Here is a 22,461-nt window from a genome sequence, read left to right on the forward strand (position 1 = left end):
ATTAAAAGGAAGAAGTTTCTACAGGTAAAAGCTGTCCAAAAGTGGAATAAGAGAAGATGACATCAATAATTTCATAGAAACACAACCATGCCTGCTCATTTACATATTATCTGTGGTGGCTTTTGCATTACAAGGGTAGAGTTGAATAATTGCAACAGAGAAGGTATGGCTCACATAGCCTATGTATTGCATTTTAGATCAACAGTTATTTGCTCTCAGCTTATTGTTGTTCAGCTTTTACCGTTCCTTAAGAAAATCTAGCTGTCAGACTAATTGTTGCTTTTTTGAAGCTACATCTGTTTTTTTTTTCTCTCGCTGTCTTTACAATTTTTATCTTTGTCTTCGGTGTTCTGTAATTTTTCTATGATGTATCTACATGTAGATTTATTTTTCTTTAATGCTTGAGGATTGTTTGGCTTCCTGACTTTGTGGGCTGGTGTCTTTTATTAGTTTTGAATAGATTCTCAGTTAAAATCTCTTCAAATATTGCTTCTGCCTCATTCCCTCTCTCTTCTACATATGAGGCTCCATTAAACATTAGTTTAACCTTCTCATATATTGTTTCCCCACCGCCCACCTTCTTCTCAATTGTTTATACTGTTCATTCTCTGTTTTTATTCTGGATTTTTTGGTATGATCTTTCAGTACAACTCTTTTTTTAGCCACATTTAATATGCTATTAAACCCATGCACTGAATTCTTAGTGTTGGTTAATAATTTTATGTAGTTCTAGAATTTCCATTAAAAATATTCTATGGGTTTTTTTTAACGGTTTGCAGTTTTTATTAAAATTTTCTTTTTTGCTCTCTATCTCTTTAACAGTCATGACAATTATTTTAAAATTAGTGTCTGATAATTCTGATATCTGTGCTCCTTTGAGTTTGTTTCTATCATCTGTTATTTCTGCTAGTCGTCATTCATGTTAACTTGTCTCCTTATGTGCCTGGTTATCTGTGATTAGGTACTGACCTTATATTTGGAAAGTCGTTGGTAGAAATAATTTGAGGACTAGAGTAAAGTTATTTGTTTCTTCCAAGTGCCCAGGGCACCAACAATCTGGGATCACTTTTCACCAATGTCAACAATTTATAATTTCTTGCCTATTCTAATTACTGGAAGCTGGCCTTCAGGCTGTGTGAAGGTTGTATGTTTTCACCTCATTTAAGCCTTCCAGAGTCTCAAAGAAAGCTGAATTTATCAAGGTCCCCACCTACAGTGGTCTTCATACTCTGAATTAAGTTATCCCATGATGTAATAAAAGCACCCTCAGCTTTGGAGTTGCCTCTTTTGATCGTCAAATGTCCCTGGGGCAAAAACAATCTCCAAAGCCAGGATTATATCTGTAGATTTTCATTTTATCATAAATGTTGGCCCAGTAATTCTTCACTTTCTTGTTAAGACTCTCCAGTGACATCAAGTTGATTTCCACCCCCCAGCTTTTGTAGTTGTTCTCAGCCAGCTGGTTGGTCTGAGTAGGCTAGTCCTCTGTTCCCCAAAGCAGAAATCTCCAAATCAATTTTAATAGCACATATATATGTATGTGCATGCAAATGTATACATACATGGATTTATGGCTTTGCTTCTATTGCAGATACTTAAACAAATTCTAAAAGCTTTAAAAGGTCTTATCAGAAAGAAATTCTGGAAATAATCAAAGCGAAAAATATGCCACTTCTCAAAGTGACTATTTGAAGGAAGTAATATTCTGGCATGCTAATTGAAAATAAATTATGTTCATATACTACTAATTAATTTAATTCATCACGAATGTAAGAGTAATAAGATTACTTAGGATATCTGAAATGTGTATTAAACTACATTGAGACCTTGACAAATAAGATTTGTGTTATAGCATTATTACACAACTTTAGCTGACTACTCATTGAGCAATTATACCACATAGGTACATGTCAGTGCAATTTGCTTTCAGAATTAATGTTATAATTTATATTTTCCCCTAAAACTTTGGAAGAAAACTATTTATAAACTTGTACCTGTTTCTTTTTTCAATTAATAACACCTCAATTTTCTAAGACATCATGTATCCTGCCATTTTCTTCATGCTACTCTGTGTTCAGTGTAATTTTAACACTCTATTAGTTCTCTATGGCTGTTGGAACAAATCACCACAAACTTTGTGGCTTAAAACAACAGAAATTTATTCAATCACAGACTGGAGGTCAAAAGTCTAGGCCCAAATCAAGATGTCTGCAGGGCCACACTCTCTCTAGAAGCCCTGGGGGAGTGTCTGTTGGCTGCTGACACTCCTTAGCTTGTGGTCACATCACTCTAATCTCTGCCTCTGTGGTCACATGGCCTTCTCCTCTTTTGTCTGTGTCAAATCTTTAACTTTCTTTTATAAGGATACATATGATTGTAAGAATCCAGGATAATCTCTCCATCTTAAAATCCTTAATCACATTGCAAAGACCCTTTATCAAAGTAAGATAAACTTTTCAAATTTCAAGAGTTAGGACCTGATATTTTGAGGGACCACCATTCAGCATACTGTAGGCACCCAACAAATTATCTCTTTCTTGAGTTTTTTTTTGTTTTTTTTTTAGATCCTTTTCCTCTCAATGTTACAGAAGCAGAGGAGAGTAACAAAGACAAAGAATGTTGACTAATTTGGGGTAACTCTCAGGTTTCTTAATCTAGTTCTCTTGTTTTCTCAATTGAGAGTATCACAATTTAAGAGGAAACTGATAGCCTGGATTAAGTCAGGGGTAGATTCAGTTAGAACATCTAGAGGACTAAATAGAAAGCACTAACTTCACAGGCCTTCCTATATATCCTGTGAAGAACCAGAGAAGATCAGAGCCAGAAGGGATTACAAATACTGTTTAATTCAAACCTATTAATTAACAAATGAAGAAACTGAGGCCAAGAGAGACTGGTGACCAACTCCAAGGTCACACATTTACCAGCTCAAGTCACACTAACAGAGTGTAGCCCTAAACTCCTTCACCCAAACTGCATTGCCAAGAAGCCATAAGGAAAATACTTTTAAATGTTTCTATCAATGTAAAACCATTAAAAATAAGTATGTAGACTATGAAAGATAAAAATGTACACATGGAAGAATACGCATGCATATATATACCTAGCATATAATCTGATTATTATTTGTATAATAAAAATTCATAAGAAAGAGGTGGGTATATTTTTAATCAAATTAATTCCTCTATTCTTTAATTGTGAGAAAGAGGCTGAATTGGGACTAATGGGTTGAAACTATAAGGAGGTGGGTAAGTTTCAGTTTATTAAAAGGAAGAAGTTTCTACAGGTAAAAGCTGTCCAAAAGTGGAATAAGAGAAGATGACATCCAACATTAGAAGTTATTAAAACAGAGGCTGCAGAACACTTTGCGGCAATATAGTGGTTGTACTGATTCCTAAATTCAGACAAGCTGTGTTAGATAATGTCAGCAGATGCTGAAAATAGGGGGTTCTGAGCTCAGGCCCATGGGGATGTCCCAAGATCTGTATTTTTAACAAACTACTCAAGTGATTCTCATGTTCAGAGGGCATGCATCAGACAACTGTAAGGAACTGTTCCAATTCAAGAGTCTATATTTTTTTACATGAGGTAATGGAAACAGCATTGCAATAGTAGTAAGGAATCCAGATTCTATTTCGGTTCTGTCCTTAACAAGCTGCATGAGTTTTGAACACATTACATCATGTCTCTGGGACTCAATTTTCCTGTCTGCAAGAGTAAGTGAGACTAGGTGTATCTTATGGCTCTTACATGTTAGAAATTTGTGTTTCTGAGGGTGGCCTGGAGGAAACTAATTTTCAAAGTCCCTGGAAAATTCTTCATGACATTCAGGTGATGGAGAATTATCCTTGAATAACTGTCTATGACAGATGGGCAAGGCCATGCTACCTGGCTGGTTTCCTGGAGTTGGCAGGCAATTGGCCCAGGATACGTCTATCACATGTAGGACAGGTGGTGAGTGGCTAGGGCTGGCAGGCTGGAAGTTGCAGACTCAGAAACCTCACCATCTTGGCTCTAACTACCATCTTTGTTACTTACTATTCAAAAAGAAGGCCTATCCATTGAAATCAGTGACACAAGAGGTGGTGGGTATTTCTTGACCTTCTACCTTACAAATTAAATGTATCTGGTGAATTCCTGCAGGACCCATATAGCGCCTGGACAAAAAGCACTTATTTGGATCATTTTTGCTGAAAATAAAACCTTTTCCCATCACATTCTCTTCTTTGCCTTCTGGCATTTAAATATCTGAGCTAATGTTATTGGTCAGATTTTTATCAATAATGAATATTTAATTAAAAGAAATGTAATAAACTTAAATAAATTTAATAAAAAATGAAGATAGCCTTTATTGGTCCAAATAGGAGCTTGTTGTTCACCATTTCTTGTGTCACTGATTCTGACTGATAGGCACCAACACATTAGGAAGCCCATAAACAAAAGCATCACAACGCCTGCTTCGAAGGGACCTATCTGAAAGAAAAAAGCATCCACACTGATCTTTTTGGGTCATTGGGTGCCAGAGGTCTCTTGATGTCACCTGTGAATTCTAGAAAACTTTCTTTATTTCAATTATTTGTTCTTCTTACAACTCTATCTTCCTCTCACCCCTACTCTCATTCCTCACAAATTCTTTTTTTCAAAGTCCATATTCCCCAGGTCTATATTTTTTCCCTTTATCTCAATGTTGATTTTTTTTTTTTGTTTGGTGAATATATTCTTGTTCAGAGAACTTTTCCTTATATTCTAAAGCCTTCAGTTGGAGTTTCTCACCCAGACTCCTTCATTTGATTCATTACAATATACATGTCTGCATATTTCTTTGTATTAGTGTACTTATTTGGCATAAGTTGCCAATGCTTCTGCTTCTTCATTTTTGTCTTCATCTTTTGTTTTGTTTTTTACTTTTGGGACAATTTGTATAAATTGGTGACATTTTCAACTCAGCATGATAGCTGGACAGTACAGAGATGGGCTTTCTAGTAGGGCTACTTCCTGTAGATTAATGTTATTCTCATTTTTCTAATGGAATGTTTAATAGGTCTCTAAAACATATCTAAAATGGATCTTTTGATTTCTTATACCAGTTAAACCAACCAACCAACCAACAAACCAACCAACAAATCTCTTGCTCCAGTCACAGTCTTCCTCATTGAAGTTGATGGCAATTTCATTCTTCCAGTTGCTCAAGCCCAAAAGTGTGGAGTCATCATCGACTCCTTTCTTTTTTTTCATATTCTACATATGATCTATCCCCAAATACTATTCTGCCTTTGAACTTGAATTGGAGTCTGACCACTTCACATATCATCAGTGCTGAGCACCTAGTCTGAATCAACATTTTTATAACAGCTTCCTATCTGGTGCTTAACCTGTCAACTCCTCAGAGTATGCAGAATGTGATAGAGTGATCTTGTTGAAACACAAGTCAGGGTATGTCACCCCATGCTCAAAGTCTTCTAGTGGCCTTATAATGGCCAAGAGGCTACATGATCTAGCTCACCATTATCACTCTGACTTCATCTCTATTATCCATTCTTTCCTTCATTTTATTCCAGTGCCCTCCTCTTAGTTCCTCAACAACACATCAGAAACATGCCCGCTTTGGAGATTTAGCATTTGCTTCTGGAATACTCTTTCTCTCAATATCCACATGATTAAATCGCTCATCTCCTTTCTATCTTTACTCAAATGACCTTGGCAAGTTTTTGCTTGGCTACCTGTTTTAAAATTGCAACACTTCTATCCCCTCTTCATACTTTATTTTGTTCCCTTGGCCTTTATCGCAACCTAAAATTCTGCGAATTTTCTTATTTATTTTGTTGTCTCTTCTATTAGAATCTAAATTCCACAGGAGCAGAAATTTCAATCTGTTTTATTTACTTCTGAATCCCCAGTGCCCAGCAATGCTTAAAAAATAGTAAACACCAATAAATATTTGTTGAATGAATGACTAAGCATGTTAAAAATAGAAACAGATGGAACTTCTAGGAGTAAAAATAAAAGAATGAAATCAAACACCTAAAACCTAGATTAAAGAGAAAATTAGTTTTCAGAAACAGTACAATATCAACAAAAGAGATACATGCCATGGCTCATCTTATGAAACTGGCATAAATTTGATAGTCAAACCAGCAAGGAAAGTAAGTAAGAAAAATTACAGACCAATCTTGCTCATGAAAATAGATACGAAAATCCTAAATAACATTTTGTCAAAGCAAAATCCAGAAATGTCCAAAAAACATCATAGCCAATATTATGGTATAATTACATTTATATAAATTTCAAAATGAGTGAACACTAACAATATACTAACAATATGAGTATCTTTCATTATCCGAGTCTACTTGGTACTTGAGTTCCAAGAGTGACAATCTGAATAATCAGTTGGGATATTTATGAGAACCTCAACTGAATATATGTTTTTAAGGTAATGTGAGGTAATATTGATTCCCTTCCTCTGCCTTTGGTGTGCGGGCCTATGAATTTTGATCTATGTGTAGATTTATATTACTACCACCACCACAAACAGGACACAGAACAGTTCTACCACCTAAAATTTCCTCATACTATTCCTTTGTAGTCACACTCTCCCCTAACTCCCAATTTCTGGCAACCACTGATCCATTCGCCATCACTATAGTTTTGTTTGTTTGTTTTCTAGACTGTCATATAAATGGAATCATATGGTGTGTAACCTTTTGAGACTGGCTTCCCTCATTCAGAAAAATTACTTTGAAACTCATCCCCAAGTTGGTGCATGTATCAATAGTTCACTCCTTTTTATTGCTGAATGTGGATGTAGCACTATTTGTTTGTTTATTCACCCATCGAAGGACATTTGGGTTGTTTCCAGTCTTTGGAGATGATGACTAAAGTTGCTATAAATACAAGTTTTTGTCTGAACACAAGTTTTCATGTCTCTTGGGATTGGTGGGTCATATGGTAAGAATATATTTAAATTTATAAGAAACTTCCATGGTAGCTGCATCATTTTACCTTCCTACCAGCAATGTGTGAGAGTTCCAGTTACCCCATAGCCTCATCACCACTTTGTACTGTCAGTATTTCTATAGGTTTGTAGTACAAACTGACTCCTTTTTGGATTCTCAAATTTGGAAGGCAATTAGCCACATTTTGACAATAGAAGAACCATTGAAAATTTTATCTTATTTTATTTGGTTATTTATTTGGATAGTAAGGGATACATGCCTATGTGGTAAACAAATTGATTAGTATAAGAGTAGATAGTGGTTACCTCCGGTGGAAAGGGAAGTAGATGCTATCCAGTAGGTCAGCTAGTGGCTCTGAGGTAGTGATGATATATTGATGATGTGTTATTTATGAAGCAGCATGGTGGGTACATGTGCCCTGTTTTATTATTATTATTGAAACTATATCCATGTGTTTGATGCATTTCACAATTAATTTTTAAAGAAATGTGTGAGCATACAAAATATACAAAACCTCCCAAAGTAATGCAGAAAAGCATTTTAAAACCAATTCTTTCAGGAGTTAAAGTACAGCGAGTTAAAAAATTTAAAAGCATTTTGTAGAAATTGAACATAAGACTTTCTTAAAGCTTGTTTAAAACCAAAATAATTTCTTTAATATGTCTGTGCGTGTGTACATCCTGTGAGCCAAACTGCTGATGGGCCAGTCAGTTTATTAATGAGCTTGTTATTTCCCAGAAGCCTCAACCTATACACAGAGGGCTGGTCCTGATAAGACCATCCTTAATGATCAGCAAAGACTAGCTTCTTCCTAGAAGGACCAGAACTCAACTTTAAGAAGTATGTTAAAGAACTAAACTTAAAGAATCATCTTTACTCTTCGCAAATTCCTAGACATCTCCCAAGTCACAATCAAGACTACACAACTATTCAGCAACCTTTCCCTGTTGCCACCAAAACCTTGTAAGGAGAACACTTACCTGTGACAACACTGGGGATTTTGGAGAGGAAGCTCTTGACCGTTCTAATGGGCACACCCCCTGTCTTGTCGTCTTGCATCTTTGTAATGATGTCTTCAATCTGAAAGAGGTTAGAGAAAAGAAGCGTTATTGTCTCCCACAAAGTAATAGTAAATGGCACCTTTATAAACAGCCAAAATTGTGGGAACATGGATGTCCACAGTAGATATCAAGAAAAGTCTCCACCTGGTCAGTCAATAAACATGTGGATTACATGCTGGAGATGGGGAGGTTAGGGGGTTATATACAAATGCATAAAGCATGGTCTGTAAGGAACAGTCTCCCGTTCAACAAGGTAAGGAGGGAGAAATATATTAGGATTTTTGATGGGAGCCAACATGTAATTCAATATGTATATGGTGAAATTTCTCCTCTTTTCCAAATTGGGTTTTTATATAGGTTGAATGTATAAAATTTCCATATTCAACTTAAAAAATAGCGATTTTTTTATAGTTTAATCTAGTATATTAACCTACTGCTATTATGAAGTATAGGCAGGGCTGCCTTTGGAACCAGAGGAAGATCCAGCCAGAGTCACATAGGAGAAAAAATACTATAAATCAAGACATAGAAAGCTCTGATCTGGGGAAGCTAAGAGGACAAGTCTTTGTTGTGAGTGGTGGTATAAAGGTGGTCACCTTGAGCCAGGGCTAAGATGGAGTAAGGACAGGATCCTCTCCTTTGGCCTAAGGAAGATCATACTATCAGGAGAAAGATTATGGTGGGCTGTGACCTAGAGCCAGGTGAAATCTTATTGATGAAACAAGATACTATGTACTTATAGAGAAAACGGAACAGAAAGGAGGCACCAAGGATGTAGGTGCCTAAGTTGGGAAACCTATTTGTGGCTAAGAATTTACAAGCCAGAGGTAATTTCCTGGGCAGAAATCTTCAGAATAGGATACGGAAGAATTTGTAACAAGGACATAGGCCTTTTTGTTTGGGAAGTGGGTGGGGTGGGGGGGAGGGTGGGGAAAACTGAAAAAGGGGAGAAGATAACGTTTAGTTTTCTCAGGCATTTTGTTCCCCTAAGCAATAGAAATCTTTGAAACACCAGAATGGGTTCTCTGAGTGCTTCCATAATAAATTTGAATTATTTTCATTCTAAAAATTTAAAACTGTAGCTCACCTAATCTAATATACTAGTAATATAATTTGAGGGTAAGTGAGTTTCTCAAAGTTATATGACTAACAACTTGTTTGAAAGAAATTGGTAACTTGCTAGAGATGAAGTTAAGATATGGCATAACTTCATAATAATAATAAGTAATTAAGTTACAATAGGTAATATATTAAGAATTTATTATGTGTTAAGTACTATGCTAAGTATTGTGTATATATATATATATTATCCTATGTAATCCCCATTATTACTTTAGAAGTTAGATTCCACTATTGTTATCCTTATTTTCAGATAAAGAAACTAAGATTTAGTGAGGTGTATCAATGAGGGTAGACTAGGTTAAGTTGTGGTAACAAATAACCCTCAAAATCACTATGGCTTAATAAAACCAAGTTTATTTCTCTCTTATGCTACAAGTCAATCCCAGGTCACCAGGGGGACTCTGCCCAAGATAGTTACTCTGAGACCCAGGCTGATGAAGCAGCCGCCATCTTGAATATTGCTGATTGTTGTGCTAGAGGGGCAAGAGAAAATTTTGGAGAATCTTGCACTGGTAATTAAATGTTATAGCCCAGAAGTTATATAGAACACAGTTGCTCAAAATTCTTTGACCAGAACTAGTTACATGGCACCACCCAACCACAAAGGGGTCCAGTCTTCTGGGTGCCAGGAGGTGAGGGGAACTGATCATGTGTGAGTAGCATCAATGACCATAACAGAGATTAAACCACCTGCCCACGGTCACACAGCTATGCAATTGTGGATACGAGTTTTTACCCAGCTGTAGACCCTTGAGCTCAGGCTACTAATCCCTGGGCAGCTCTGCCACCTAATAAGATTCCCAGAAAACCAGCCAAGTAGTGAGACTATCCTCCCCTAGATGTTTCTGGGTTTCCTTGAGAAGTACTAATAGTGAGAAAGAATCTTAAGCTCCTGACCCCTTAGGCAGTGGATGAATATATTATGCTAGAAAAAGGGGTCATTCTCTGAAGATCTTCATTCCGTTAAAGGACGGAAAGGAAGGATTTTCATCTACATTCATGCTAATAGTCTTAGCTAATGCTCTGCCTCTGTCCTCTAAACTCAACCCAATGATTCAAAGTAGTTTGAATATTACCGATAGTCAAGGAGAGTTATTCCTAGAAAAATGGACATATTTTCGAAGTAATCTATGCTTTTGATCTAGTGTGCTATTTGAAACCAGACATATAAGTTACATTGTTGCTTTTTGTGAAATGGCCTGAAAATCATGGGGAATTGGAGGGAAGCCAGTATTTCAATTTAGTTAGACCCCTGACCTCATTAGATGGTAATAATTTTCTCTGATGTGAGCTGGATTTCAAGATTGTCTGTGCAGAGGAAGTCTCCATTATTCTCTTCTCCTCTGCTCTGTTTAGTTGCTTCATCATACCATTGAATCTTTATTATTATTATCATTACTATTATTATTATTATTATATACATTTTTGGGTGTATAACATTATAATTCAACATCTGTGTAAACTACATAATGATCACACAAGACCTATCTTCTCATGTTGGCCCACAATGTACCAAAATGTATATCACTGATCAGCTGGATCAAAAGGACAATCCCCTTATCTGACCGAAAGGGGTTATGTTTCAGCAATAGTTTACAATATCGCAGGTGTGGAAGAATGTTTCATTGGTCTCCAAACTTTGACTCCTCCACAGTATTAAAATATGCCCAAATTTAGGCCCTGGGCTCATGGTGGGCAGAGAGTCTACTCCTTGACTTTTAGGCTTGGTCATGTGACTTGCTTGGCTAATGGGATGTTATTGACATGATGTGAAACAGAGGGTTTTATTGTACCTGTCTGGTTAGGAATACCCTCTTCTTTTGCCCTCCTGTATTAGATAGTTATTCCAAGGAAGGTGAGAGACAACTGGAGCAGAAGGGACCCAACCCATAGCTCTATTGGTCAAACCTCAGCTGACCCACAGACTCATGAGTGAGGAATAAATGCTTATTGTTGTATGCCACTGAGTTTGGGGTGGTTTGCTATGCAGCAAAATTATGGCTGTAGCTGACTGATACAACAGAGCTCTGAAAAACTGCATTTATCAAAAATTGCTAAAGTCACAATAAACATTTGGTACTAAATATCAATGAATCTTAGAGGTAGGTTGTCCCAGAATGCAACTTTTTAAGAATGCAGAAATTCCATCTACATCATCTACTTAAAAATTCTTAGGGTTTATACTACTCCATAGTCCATTCCATTGTTGTGTCAGGCAAATTTGTGAGAACTGAGTTTGATTCTGGAGCACAGTCCACTGCAGTATCAGCTAATAATACTGTCTCTGAAATCTTTTTGTCATGGTTTCTGGAGAAATGCTAAGAGCACAGACCTACCAAAAAATCAAAAGTGGGCTCTGAGGAGCTCATATAAATTATAATGATAAACATTTTCAGAATACCTGCATTAGATCAATACTGTCTTAGGTATTTTCAATAAATTATCTAATTTATTTCTCATTCTTAAAAGATATTTAATAAAGATGTTGAAATTGAGGCTCAGAAAGGTTAAGTGATTTATCCAAGGACACATAGCTAGTAAGTGGCAAAACCAGGATTCTTATCTAAGTCTTCAATGCCCAAGCTCTGTCTATCCAATCTGAGATTTATCTTTTTGTCTTCAACCAGTGCCTGCCAACATTGCTTTTCAGATATGGGCACTTAATACTGTTTACACTGAAGGGAAAGTTTAGCTTAGTCCTAAGGGGGTAGAGGAGGAAACAGGGAAATTGATCCAGATAATCAGATTATCAACCATCTCAGGATTGATTTTGGCCCAGTGACTGCTGATGTCTTGCTCAGTGTTCTCTCTCTTTGTCCCAAGGGCTTGTTTAGATTTATCTTTTCCTGATAGAGCACATCTTCTGGGTTGAGAGCAGGGAGATGGGAAGGTGCACTCTTACATTTTCTTGATTGTTCATTTTCATCTAACTTCGGACACCTTTTGTTCCTGAAGAACAACATTGATTCCCTGACATCCTTCAATATGAAGTTCTGTGTCATTAGGGAGCATGTTGGACCTAAGTTTCACTGTGCCAATCAATTAGCAGGTGACCCTTATCTGACAGCCAAGCGAAGCAGAGAAACCACTTGGCCAGCTCGGCTGGTTCTGCCTGGATGGGTCACAGCAACCGGGATGCTCTTCTCTAAGGAGCTCAACACTCAGCACTGACACGCAGGTAAACAGTCTTTTAAACAGCAGGAAAAATTACACCATAAGGTGGAGTTTCTTTAAAAAGAGGGCTATTATGAGATGGTAGACATGATTCACTGAAATAGCCCTGGGATGTAAGAGAGAGTGAGGAGAAGCAATCCTCTCTTTTCAAACTGAAGCCACAGCAGGACAGTGGAAGAACACTGGTTTCAGGCCCGAGAGAAGTGACAGCCTCAGCTTCATTGACTTGCTGTGTTGACCTTGGGCATGTTACTTAACTTTTCAGGACTTCACTTCCCTCATCTCCACAGCAATAGAGACAAGAGCGTCGTCTGACTTGACAAATGCAAAACTGTGTCTGCGAGGAAAGGGTAGGACAGGCAATCTGGCCTAGGGGGTCCCCGTTTTCTATATTGCCCATCTTCCAGGTGGATCCATGCAGAATGCTTCCCTGTGCTAACAGGTGCAAGGTTGAGGAATGGTGCTGGGCAGAACCAGAGAGTTTTGATGTTCTGAGAAATCATTTTGGACAAATGGCATCAGAAGCCAGACTGAGACATGATCCAAAGAGGCCCTGACACTGCTCCTTTATGACCAGCCCCATGCTTGCTCATCTCTGCTTGCACAGATGGCACTCCTAACAGAAATGACAAATGGCCAATATTAGTGTTGTTTGTTTAAATTAATTATCCAATGAACTAATCTATTTAGCCCCTCTAATTATTCCTCAGTGGAAGATTAAAAAACTTCAAGAACAGTCAAATTATGTTGCCATTATTTAAAAAAAAAATCCACCACAACTTTAGCAAAGATGGCAGAATATGCCTCAGGCAGGAAGGTACTGAAAAGCGTTTCATCTTCACTTTGAGATCAGTTGCTTATTTCCAGCTCCTAATGACTGTCACTTCAGCTCTTGCATTTCATTAAAGACCTTTTCTGTTTTAGTGTCTGTGAATGAGTGAAAAATGATTCTTTGGACACACCTTATCAGCCCAGAGGCAGAAATAAGAGCTGGCAAATGATAATCATATTTCTTAATCCAAAATGTGCTTGCTTCGCTGAGCATGCTCTGTCTCATATGTGTTCCATAAGATCAGGACATTTCTCAATTTTATTTTTAAAAACACAGCACACTGCCATTCTCAACTTTTAAATATATTCAGCTTCATTTACTGGGTTAGTGGACATTTATTGAACACCAGGCACTGTTTTAGTTTCTACGGTTATAAAAGTAAGTAAAAGCCAGAATCTGTTCCCCTTCATCACGGACGAAAGGATTACAGAAATATTCAGGGATCTAGGCTCACAGTGAAGGATGTGCTGGAGACAGCAGAGCCAAGTATGGGTTCTAAAGAAGGTAGAAGGTGAAACACTAATGAATAACCTTTCTAAGGTCCCCGGAAGAGGAACGATCAAATACTCCGTCCCTTCTCATCATGCCATTCAGAAGACAGTGACTTATTGGAAGGAGGGGAATTTGAGATTCTTTGTGCTAGCTGTGACAAAGATTGAAATGCTAGTTAATTTTTTTTTTTTTTAGTTAAACTTACTTTTGAATCACTGTCATATCTAGAATACTTTTGATAGAAAGTTAATGAAAAATCCAACCTCCAAACATGGAGGATTATTTTCCCCATGTAACGAGAATCTGTATGTGGGTGGCTGCTGGCTTTACTGCAGTTACTTAGTTTTATGTGAATCGCCATCTTGGCCTTTCCCTCGTGGTTGCCAGATAGCTGCCCTAACTCCAGGCATCACTTTACCTTAAAGAAGAAGAAAGGTGCACAGAAACAAGGAATATTGGTATAGCTGTACTTGTTCCTGTTATCCAGAAAAGCATATTCTTTCCCAGAAGATGTCAGTATATCTCTGCTCTAGTCTCATTGGCTGGAACAGAGTCACATGGCTACATGCAGTGCAAAGGAAGCTGGGAAGAGTGTATTTAGCTTGTCCAGCCTCTTTATCACATGGAAGCATGGTAAGAGGAGAATGGAAATGGAGTTGGCTTAATCAAATAGCATTGTCTACCACGAAGACTGTGTATTAAAGAACATTCATAAAAGATGGTTAGGCAGGCCTTGCTTCCTCTGATCTGTTCTCCACACTGCAGCCTGTGTGATATTCTCAAAGGAAAAACATGATCATTTAATTCCGTTGCTTAAAATGTATCTATAGTTCCTCAGTGCTTATTCTGTTATAAGCTCTTATAGGACCTGCTATCTTTTCTCTGCATAAATTATCACTGTACTGGTATTTTTCATGAGACTGTTTTACTCAACATTTAATTGTAATAATAGGTGCTCAATAAATATTTATTGAATGACTGTATCAACAAATAAATAAATACATGACATGAGTGCTATACTCTTAAAGAACTTTATCTTAGCATTGAGTGGAATGCTTAATATATTAGTCTTAGGTTTGTTGATATCTATACATTCGGTATTTACATTTTTAAGATCATTCTGCTTTGGAAATGGGTTAAATAAACAGAAGTCTCAAGAATCCCTAAACTTTAGCAACAATGTTTAAGAAATTGCTCCACAGGCTCCCAAGTACCAGTTGAGCTAAGAGCCAGTTCCCTAAAGTACCATGCCTAATGATGCCCAGGGCAGTGCCAGGGTAGAAGGATGAAGCGGCATTATTTTTTCTGTCTCCTGGAAGCTTATTTTTATGGTTATGATATTACCATATGTAGTGTTTCATAAACTACTTTTATGGAAAACATTTGTCCCCACTTAAATGAAGAGAAAAGCAGGCAAAAATAACATTCCAGGTCAGTGAACAAATGGCTTCTTTGTGATACTTTAGGGGGATGACCTTCCCCTGAGCTGGGTTGGAATCGCCAGGCCTCAGAAGGCATCATCTCTCTGGTATAAGAATTTATTGTTTGCTTGGAAATATAAGCAGAGCAGTTTCTTTGGGCAAGTCACAGAATAAGGAATCTCTAACTACATACAGCCAGGTATGATGCAAATGAGGAAAATGAATACTGACCAAGGAAACACTCGAGCAATGAGCAACGTCAGAGAACCTAAAACCTCTTTATTATAATCCTAAATTCCTCTAATTTGAGTGTTCCATCTGCTGCTTATTGGGAACCATCCCCTCTTTACAGATAATCACACTGATACTCAGGAAAGGTAAGCTGTCCAAGGCCAAATGAGTCCGTTGAATAATGAAATTATTGGTAGCAAACCCAGGCAATCTTGCTCCAGGACTGGCTCCCAGGATCACTACACCAGTTGCCAGGGCACTTCCTGGGGAGGCCTCCATTCGCCTAATGCTTTAGCTGAGCGGAAGAATATTCGGAAGATGGGGCCACGTCCTATGTTAGAAAGTTTAATACACAGTGTGAAAAGCAGGAGAATAGTCCCCCCAAAAGATTCCCATATCCTAATTGCTGAGACCTGTGAATATGTTATTACATGGCAAAGGGACTTTGCAGATGTGATTAAGGCTAAGGACCTTGAGATGGGGTATTGTCCTAGGTTATCCAGGTGGAATTCAGTCTAATCACATGAGTCCTTGAAAGAGGAAGGCTTTTCCCAGTCGCAGTCAGAGAGAGATGTGACCATAGAAAAAGGTTCAGAGAGATGGGACTTTGCTAGATTTGAAGAAGGAGGGAGGGTCTACAAGCTAAGGAATGTGGAAGGCTTCTAGCAGCCAGAAAACACAAGGAAATAGATGGTCCCCTAGAGCCTTCACAGTGGCATGTAGTTCTGCTAACTCCTTGATTTTAGCCAGGGGAGACCCATTTCAGAGTTCTGACCTCCAGAACTGGAAGACACCAAATGTATGCCTTATTTAGCCATTAAACTTATGGTAATTTGTTACAGCAGTAATAGAAAGTTAATACAAACAGTGGCCCCTCTATTTGGAATGTTTGGAAAATCAGTATTCTGCATTGTTTCCAAAACAGATTAGTATTTTCTCCTCCTGGAGAGCAAGCTGGTGAATTTCCTTAGCCTCTACTGCTCTCTGTTCCTTCTGAACAGCTTCAGTCAAACCACTGGTCAACCAGGAATTGTGGTAGTCTGCCTGGGGGGAGATGTCAGGGATGATGACAGGAGAAATAGCTGTCTATAACTGAAGTAATTGCTTCCATGGCATTTTAAATGCTTCAGGTTTTGGTCTACCTGGGACCAATTAGATGGGTGGCTCAGAAGTTACTTCCAAGGGTTCCTTAAATGGGTCACAGCAGTCCATTAATTAACTCCCAGCACCACATTCTACACATAGAAAAGCAAATATCCTTTTTTATTCCCCATCTCAAATTTTACCTTGCCACATTCTTTACCCTAGACCATCACCCAAGGAGAATTATATAAGGCATACCATGTGGCAACATAGCTCGAATAACTAGGCCAGCAACATAAAATGCCCCAGATTTGAATGTGAGGCCTTCCATATTGTCTCTACAGTAATATTCTAGTTTAACAAGTATATCACCATCCTCTTACTGTTGGGAAGAGGTCCGTATCCTTGTTTCCAAAGAAAAATCGGTCCATCCAGTGTCCTGGAATATCACCGCAATTTTATTCCTGGAAAGGAGCAAGGAACATGAGACCTTGTCCTGCTTTCGACCCCGAGGACACCCAGACTCTGGAATCACTCACCTTTTCTGGCTCACTTCCTTTCTGTCTCTTCCTCAACACCCTCTCCTACTCCAAGCTGAACTACTGAACTGGCAACTGGAGTGAATTTTAGGGCTTGGAATAATTTATGTAAATTATCTCCTCTTCAAAAACCTGCTGTGGCTCCTCCATATTGCTACAAAGTAAATGCCAAGTTTCTGACTGAAATGTAAGGTCCTCTGTTATTCGGCATCAAACTACCTCTCCAGCCTAACCTCATGTTTAAATGGAGATGTTGCTGTCTACCCCGCACAGGCATCAAGGGGAAAGAGAGAGAAAAAGCTTATGTGTAGAGCCCTTGGTACCTCTCATCTACATGAAAAGAACCTTCTCCTTCCTCTTCTTGTGAGTTAAGAAGTTGCAGGGAAGCAGAAGGTGGAGGGGAGAGATGCAAATGTGAGAAACTACTGGAATTCAAACCCTGACCACAACAATTTGGAAGGGAGTGTGTTTTTCTCCCGCCTAAGGAGAAAGGCTGTCACAGGACCTAAAATACTTGGGGAGGGCTGTTAAAAAGGTGAGTGAGTAGTGGGGGTAGGAACCATTCCCAGAGCTGAATTGCATTAGAAAGGCCACTGTCCCTGGTGTAACTCATACAAGGTGGCTCTACCTGTTCGGTAGGAACTCTCTGCTGCATTGGTGATATTCTTATTACAGTTCATTGTGAGTCCCTTGTTATGAGTTGAATTGTGTCCTCCCCAAATTAAAACATTGAAGTCCTAACCCTCAGTGTCTCAGAGTGTGGCCTAATTTGGAGCATCTCTACAGAGGCAATCATGTTAAAATGAGGTCATTAGGATAGACCCTAATCCAATATGACTGTGTCCTTATAAAAGAGGGTTATTTGGACACACAGATGTGTAAACAGGAGATGATGTGAAGAGACAGGAAGAAGAGAGGCCTGGAATGGATCCTTCCCTCACAGACCTCAGAAGGAACCAGCCCTGTTGACACCTTGATCCCAGACTTCTAGACTCCAGAACTTTGAGACACTAAATTTGTGTTGTTTAGGCCGCTCAGTCTCCAATACTTCATTATAGCAGTCCTAGCAAACTAATATACTCTTTCTGACTTTACAGATAAACAGAAATTAATTTTTCCAACTCTTTCTGTTCAATGCATAATGAAAATAATTTCCTTTTATACTCCCTTCCTCTCCCCTCTCCACCCCTCCCCACTCTCCTCTCCTCCTCCTCCTCCTCCAATTCCTCCTTCTCTCCCCCAACCCCCCAGACTAATTTCCAGATTAGAAAGTGTTGCACATGCCAAATTGACTAATGTGACATCTTGTGTATTGTCTATTTCCCAAGAAGCCAATACTTCAAAGCTCCAGCTTTCTAAAAGCCAAAACTATGTCTACCATTAGGGCTCGTACCAGATTCATAGATGAGATTCAAAACCAGGAGGGTCAGGAAAACACTGCTTCTCAGAATCAGAAGCGAGGAGTATTGTGATTAGAGCTGGTGTTTTGTTTGTTCTATAACTCTCTGTAATAAAGAATAAGTGTAAACTCCTACACTTAGGGTGCAGATACACAGAACACCACATAAACAGTTTGAGAGATAAATGATTGAGCATCCCAAATATAAGATAGTTTGCATTTGAATCAAATGAAAACTTACAATATACCATGGCAGCAAAAAAAGTAAAGAAATAAATGAAAGCTAATTTGATGTTAGGATGCATTACCAGAAACATAGTGTGCCGAATGAGGAAGGTAATAGGTCCCTCATCTGCACTGCTGAAGCTGTACTTAGGAATGCCAAGTTCCCTCCTGGCACCAGACTTAAGAGGACACCCACAAACTGTAGTGAGCATAAAAGCAAGTGACCTAGATCTTGTGAAAGCGTTAAATGGCAGGGTAGAGGTTGGCAGGGCAGTAATTAGTCCCTCTTCCCTAATAGATATCAACTTAAATACAACTATAGTCTGAGTAAAGTGTGCTTGCTCTACAAATGCAGCTTCCAAGCAAAGACTTGTAGCTCTTGGTCCTTTCTGTATAGAGATTCTGGATCTGCCACTGCCCGGCTTGTGAAGCACTTCTTGAACCAAGGCCTTGCCCCTAGCAGTAAATTTTGTACCTTAAAAGGCAACTAAGTCAGCCCAGAAGGGCTGACTTAATCTATTAGCCTTGTCCTCCCTAGGATAAATTAGTCTATCAGAAGAGCTCACTCTCACCAGAAAATCCAGAGAACGGGACCACCTTAAAGGACTGGCAATAGCCAGACGGGGGTGGGAGGGCTGGGAGGAGGGGTGGCCTCCGAGGCTTGGATTCTAAGGTGAGTAGGCCCAGATGAGGGGCTGCAAGGGAAAGGGATGTAGGTGGAGGTGGGACAAACTGGGCCCTCTAGAGTCAGGGGAAGCCTGAGCTCGCCAGGTCCCGGGGAAAGAGCGAGGGTCTAGAAAGGAAGGGAGATGCTGAATGGGGGTGTGGTGAAGGTCTCACCTCAAAAAGCCCCCAGAGTGGCTTTTCTGCATGTGACTCTTACCCTTGCGTTACCACAAGGGAATCTCTTCCCCTCTGAGGGTCTCAGTCTCCTCGGGGATGAATTGGATGGGCTCTATCTCCGTGGAACACACTTTTGCAGAAAATGTTTAAGGCAGGCATTTCTCATTTCCCTAAAATCTGAGTGGGTGCTATCTGGGTTGCTGGTTGTTTCTAGGCCAATCCAGACCCACACTCCTCCTCCCTCCTGCCTTCGATCACTGATGGTCTCATGGGGAAGGGGTGGGGAAGTAAGTAAGGAGAAGAGCTCCCTGCCTCCCTACCCTGTAGCCTCAACCTCTGAGCCACCGCTCTTGCCTCTTCCCCAGGTTAGTGTAGGGTTCAAACGATGTAGGTGGTAGCTCTTTCCAGAGTTGATAGGGGCTGTACTTGGCCCAGCACCCAGGCCCAGTGCCTCTGGAGAGAGGTGAGGCTCAGCACGAGCCTCAGGGTGTAGGGTTCCAGCAAGGTTAGGGGACTTTCCAGCACTGAGCCTTATGCGGAAGGACAGCACCATTGAAAATATGGGGGAGCTCTCTTAAAAATGTTCTTTTCGTCCCTAAGGGGTCTCTTTTGGACACCAATTACATGCTGGCTTTGGACATTCTCCACGGGCATTCAAGAGCCTCGGGAGTTGGCAGGCGGAGGGTTTGGGGAGAGAGCGGGCGACATGGAGAGAAAAGCGCACGACCTGCATTTGTGGTAAATGCATGTGCAGTGGAGAGAGAGAGAACTTCCATTTGATAATAACTCCTGACAGATAAAAAGCCTTTGCCAACATGTAGGTCATTTTGGGATGCAGAGATTTGATGGGAATAGAAATCTGGCGTGCGTGCATGCGTGTGTGTGTGTGTGTGTGTGCGCGCGCGCGCGTGTGTGTGTGTGTGTGTGTGTGAACCTGTTACCTTGCAGAGCTGGAAATAAAACTCAGCTGGTAGGTGTTGAGATTTCAGTCACTCCACAGCAGGAAGGGGAACGAGAACTTTTGGGAAATGTTATGGCAAAGGTGCTGGCCCCCGCCCCAGGTCACCGGGCATGCTGGGAAGGGCCCTTTCCTACCGTCTCTAGCACACAGTGTGGGTGCTCCACTGGGGCCTAGACCAGAGCACTTTGGAGTTTAAGCCCCCAACACCAGCTGAAGAGAAGACAGAAAACAAATCTAGCAATGCGGTGAGTGAGAAATATGGTTTTCATAGTGGAAATTGCTGGAGGGAAATATAGCCATGGGGATTGTGTGCAGAGGACAGAAAGGAGCCACAGAGCTACCTCGAGTTCTGAGCATTTGCAGAGGCAGGTGTAACAATGATCCCCATCCAACTGGGAGGCAACGGCATTCTCCCAGCGACACTCTGATTAGGTCCCTGCCCCTTCCCTGTCTCTTCCGAAACTGGCTGTCCTGCCCCCATGGCTCAGGCAGGAGCCGGTTGCATTCCCAACTGTCTGTTCAGCCAAAAAGGATCAGGGACAAAGCATTGACAAAGACCTGTATTTGATTCAATTTCATGATATTAGGAAAGACTTATTCTAAATTACAATTTGCTATGCATAGCAGTCAGATTACTGTGCATTCTCTAAGCATATCCCACTCCCAAGGAGGGTAGATGAGGTGGGGGTGGGATTGCGGCCTGAGACCTACAGTGAGGTGCAGCCACTATGGACCAAGAAGCAGTGTGGCCTCCCACGGTCAGATCCTGGTGTGAAAAGCCCTCTGCTGCCCCATCCTTCAGGTGTTCCTCACACCATAGGGGGTGAGGTAAGGAGCGGTTAAACTATAAAGTACCACATGTAACTCAGCCTTGCCCTTAACCAGCTGTTTGAGCACAAACAAGTCTGTGCTTCAGTTTCCTTCTGCTAATAAAAGGATTTCAAAGGCTTCTAAAATCCTCTCCAGCTTATAATCTCTACACTTTGTCCTCCAAATCCACAGATTGTCATGTCTCCTCAGGACATACATGGAATACTGTTTTCCCTGAGAAAAGTTCGTTCCCAGATGCCTCTGTCTCTTGCCGCAGCTTCTACCCCCTCCTCAACAGGAGAGAGGAGAAACTCAGCTGAAAGGCAAGTATGGGCCATGGAACTGGCTCCTGGATGCTGCTTCTCAGGATGTGGAGCTTGCAGAAAGTATGGCTCATCTGCTCCCTGCGCCAGGGTAAAATGAACCAGGATCGTGCCCCATGGGGTGAGGCTTCTTTCTGGTTTCCAATACTGGGCAAGGAAGTGTGCCTCCATCCTGGGGTTCAAAATCAGGATGTCCAGTGTCCCATATTCTCCACGGGTCAATCGCTAATAAAGGTGATATTTTGATCTTCGTCTGCTTCATTTCTCTTTCTCTCTCTCATTGGTTCCGAATGCAGATGGGAACTTGGGGTGTTATTAAATGGACTCTCTAAAACCCTAACGATAATGCTTGAGTTCACAGCATGAGGGGAAACCTACCGCCTGGATTGAAACATTGCTAACTCTTTTTTTTGGCAAAGATTCCAAAACTCCACTGTAGTTTGCAAGCCATCTGGAGCCTGTAGGAGCTTAGTGCAAGTTGTTCTCAAGGAGACCTGGTGCTGGCAATAGCTCACAGTGTCTGTCACAGTTTCCTTAGCCAAGTGGAAGCTCAGGGCCACAAATGGCACCTCCAAAGTAACTCAGGCTGAACTGTGTCTAGCCAGACGCTGAGCCAAGGGTCCACTGGATTAAATAATTCACAGGCCGCCTCTGGGTATGTAAACACAGCCCGGTCTAATGTGGGCTGACAGATGATTTCATGCATCATTTAACTCTTTGCATTGCCGAGGAATGCGACAGAGATTAGATAATCAGAATAATTTCACATTTGTAAATGGCTTTTTTCTCAAAGAAACAAAATATTGCAAATGCAAACTGGAAAAGAAGCATTCATCTGAATAGCCCATGAAGAAAAACAAAACTGGCATTTGTTACAATAATAAATTGGATACACTTTCCCTCTCTTCTGCCCAGGATGAGTAGCCTTAAAGAGCGTTTCTCAAGGCCAGACGGAGGTACCACTTATGCGCCCAGAAGCAGTGAAAGAAAAG

At 40.1% G+C, this 22,461-nt stretch overlaps 1 protein-coding gene across 2 annotated transcripts in view; it reads right to left on the minus strand.

The window, feature by feature from the left end:
• Positions 1 to 22,461, minus strand: part of RGS6 (regulator of G protein signaling 6) — a 457,947-nt gene that overhangs the window by 122,786 nt on the left and 312,700 nt on the right. For both annotated transcript variants that reach the window (XM_011370921.2, XM_011370922.2), the window contains exon 3: positions 7,934 to 8,033. In XM_011370921.2, the coding sequence (XP_011369223.1) occupies positions 7,934 to 8,033 (100 nt within the window). The remainder of the gene's footprint in view (positions 1 to 7,933; positions 8,034 to 22,461) is intronic.

This window comes from Pteropus vampyrus, unplaced genomic scaffold (assembly GCF_000151845.1).
Source record: "Pteropus vampyrus isolate Shadow unplaced genomic scaffold, Pvam_2.0 Scaffold177, whole genome shotgun sequence".
Classification (NCBI taxonomy): domain Eukaryota; kingdom Metazoa; phylum Chordata; class Mammalia; order Chiroptera; family Pteropodidae; genus Pteropus; species Pteropus vampyrus.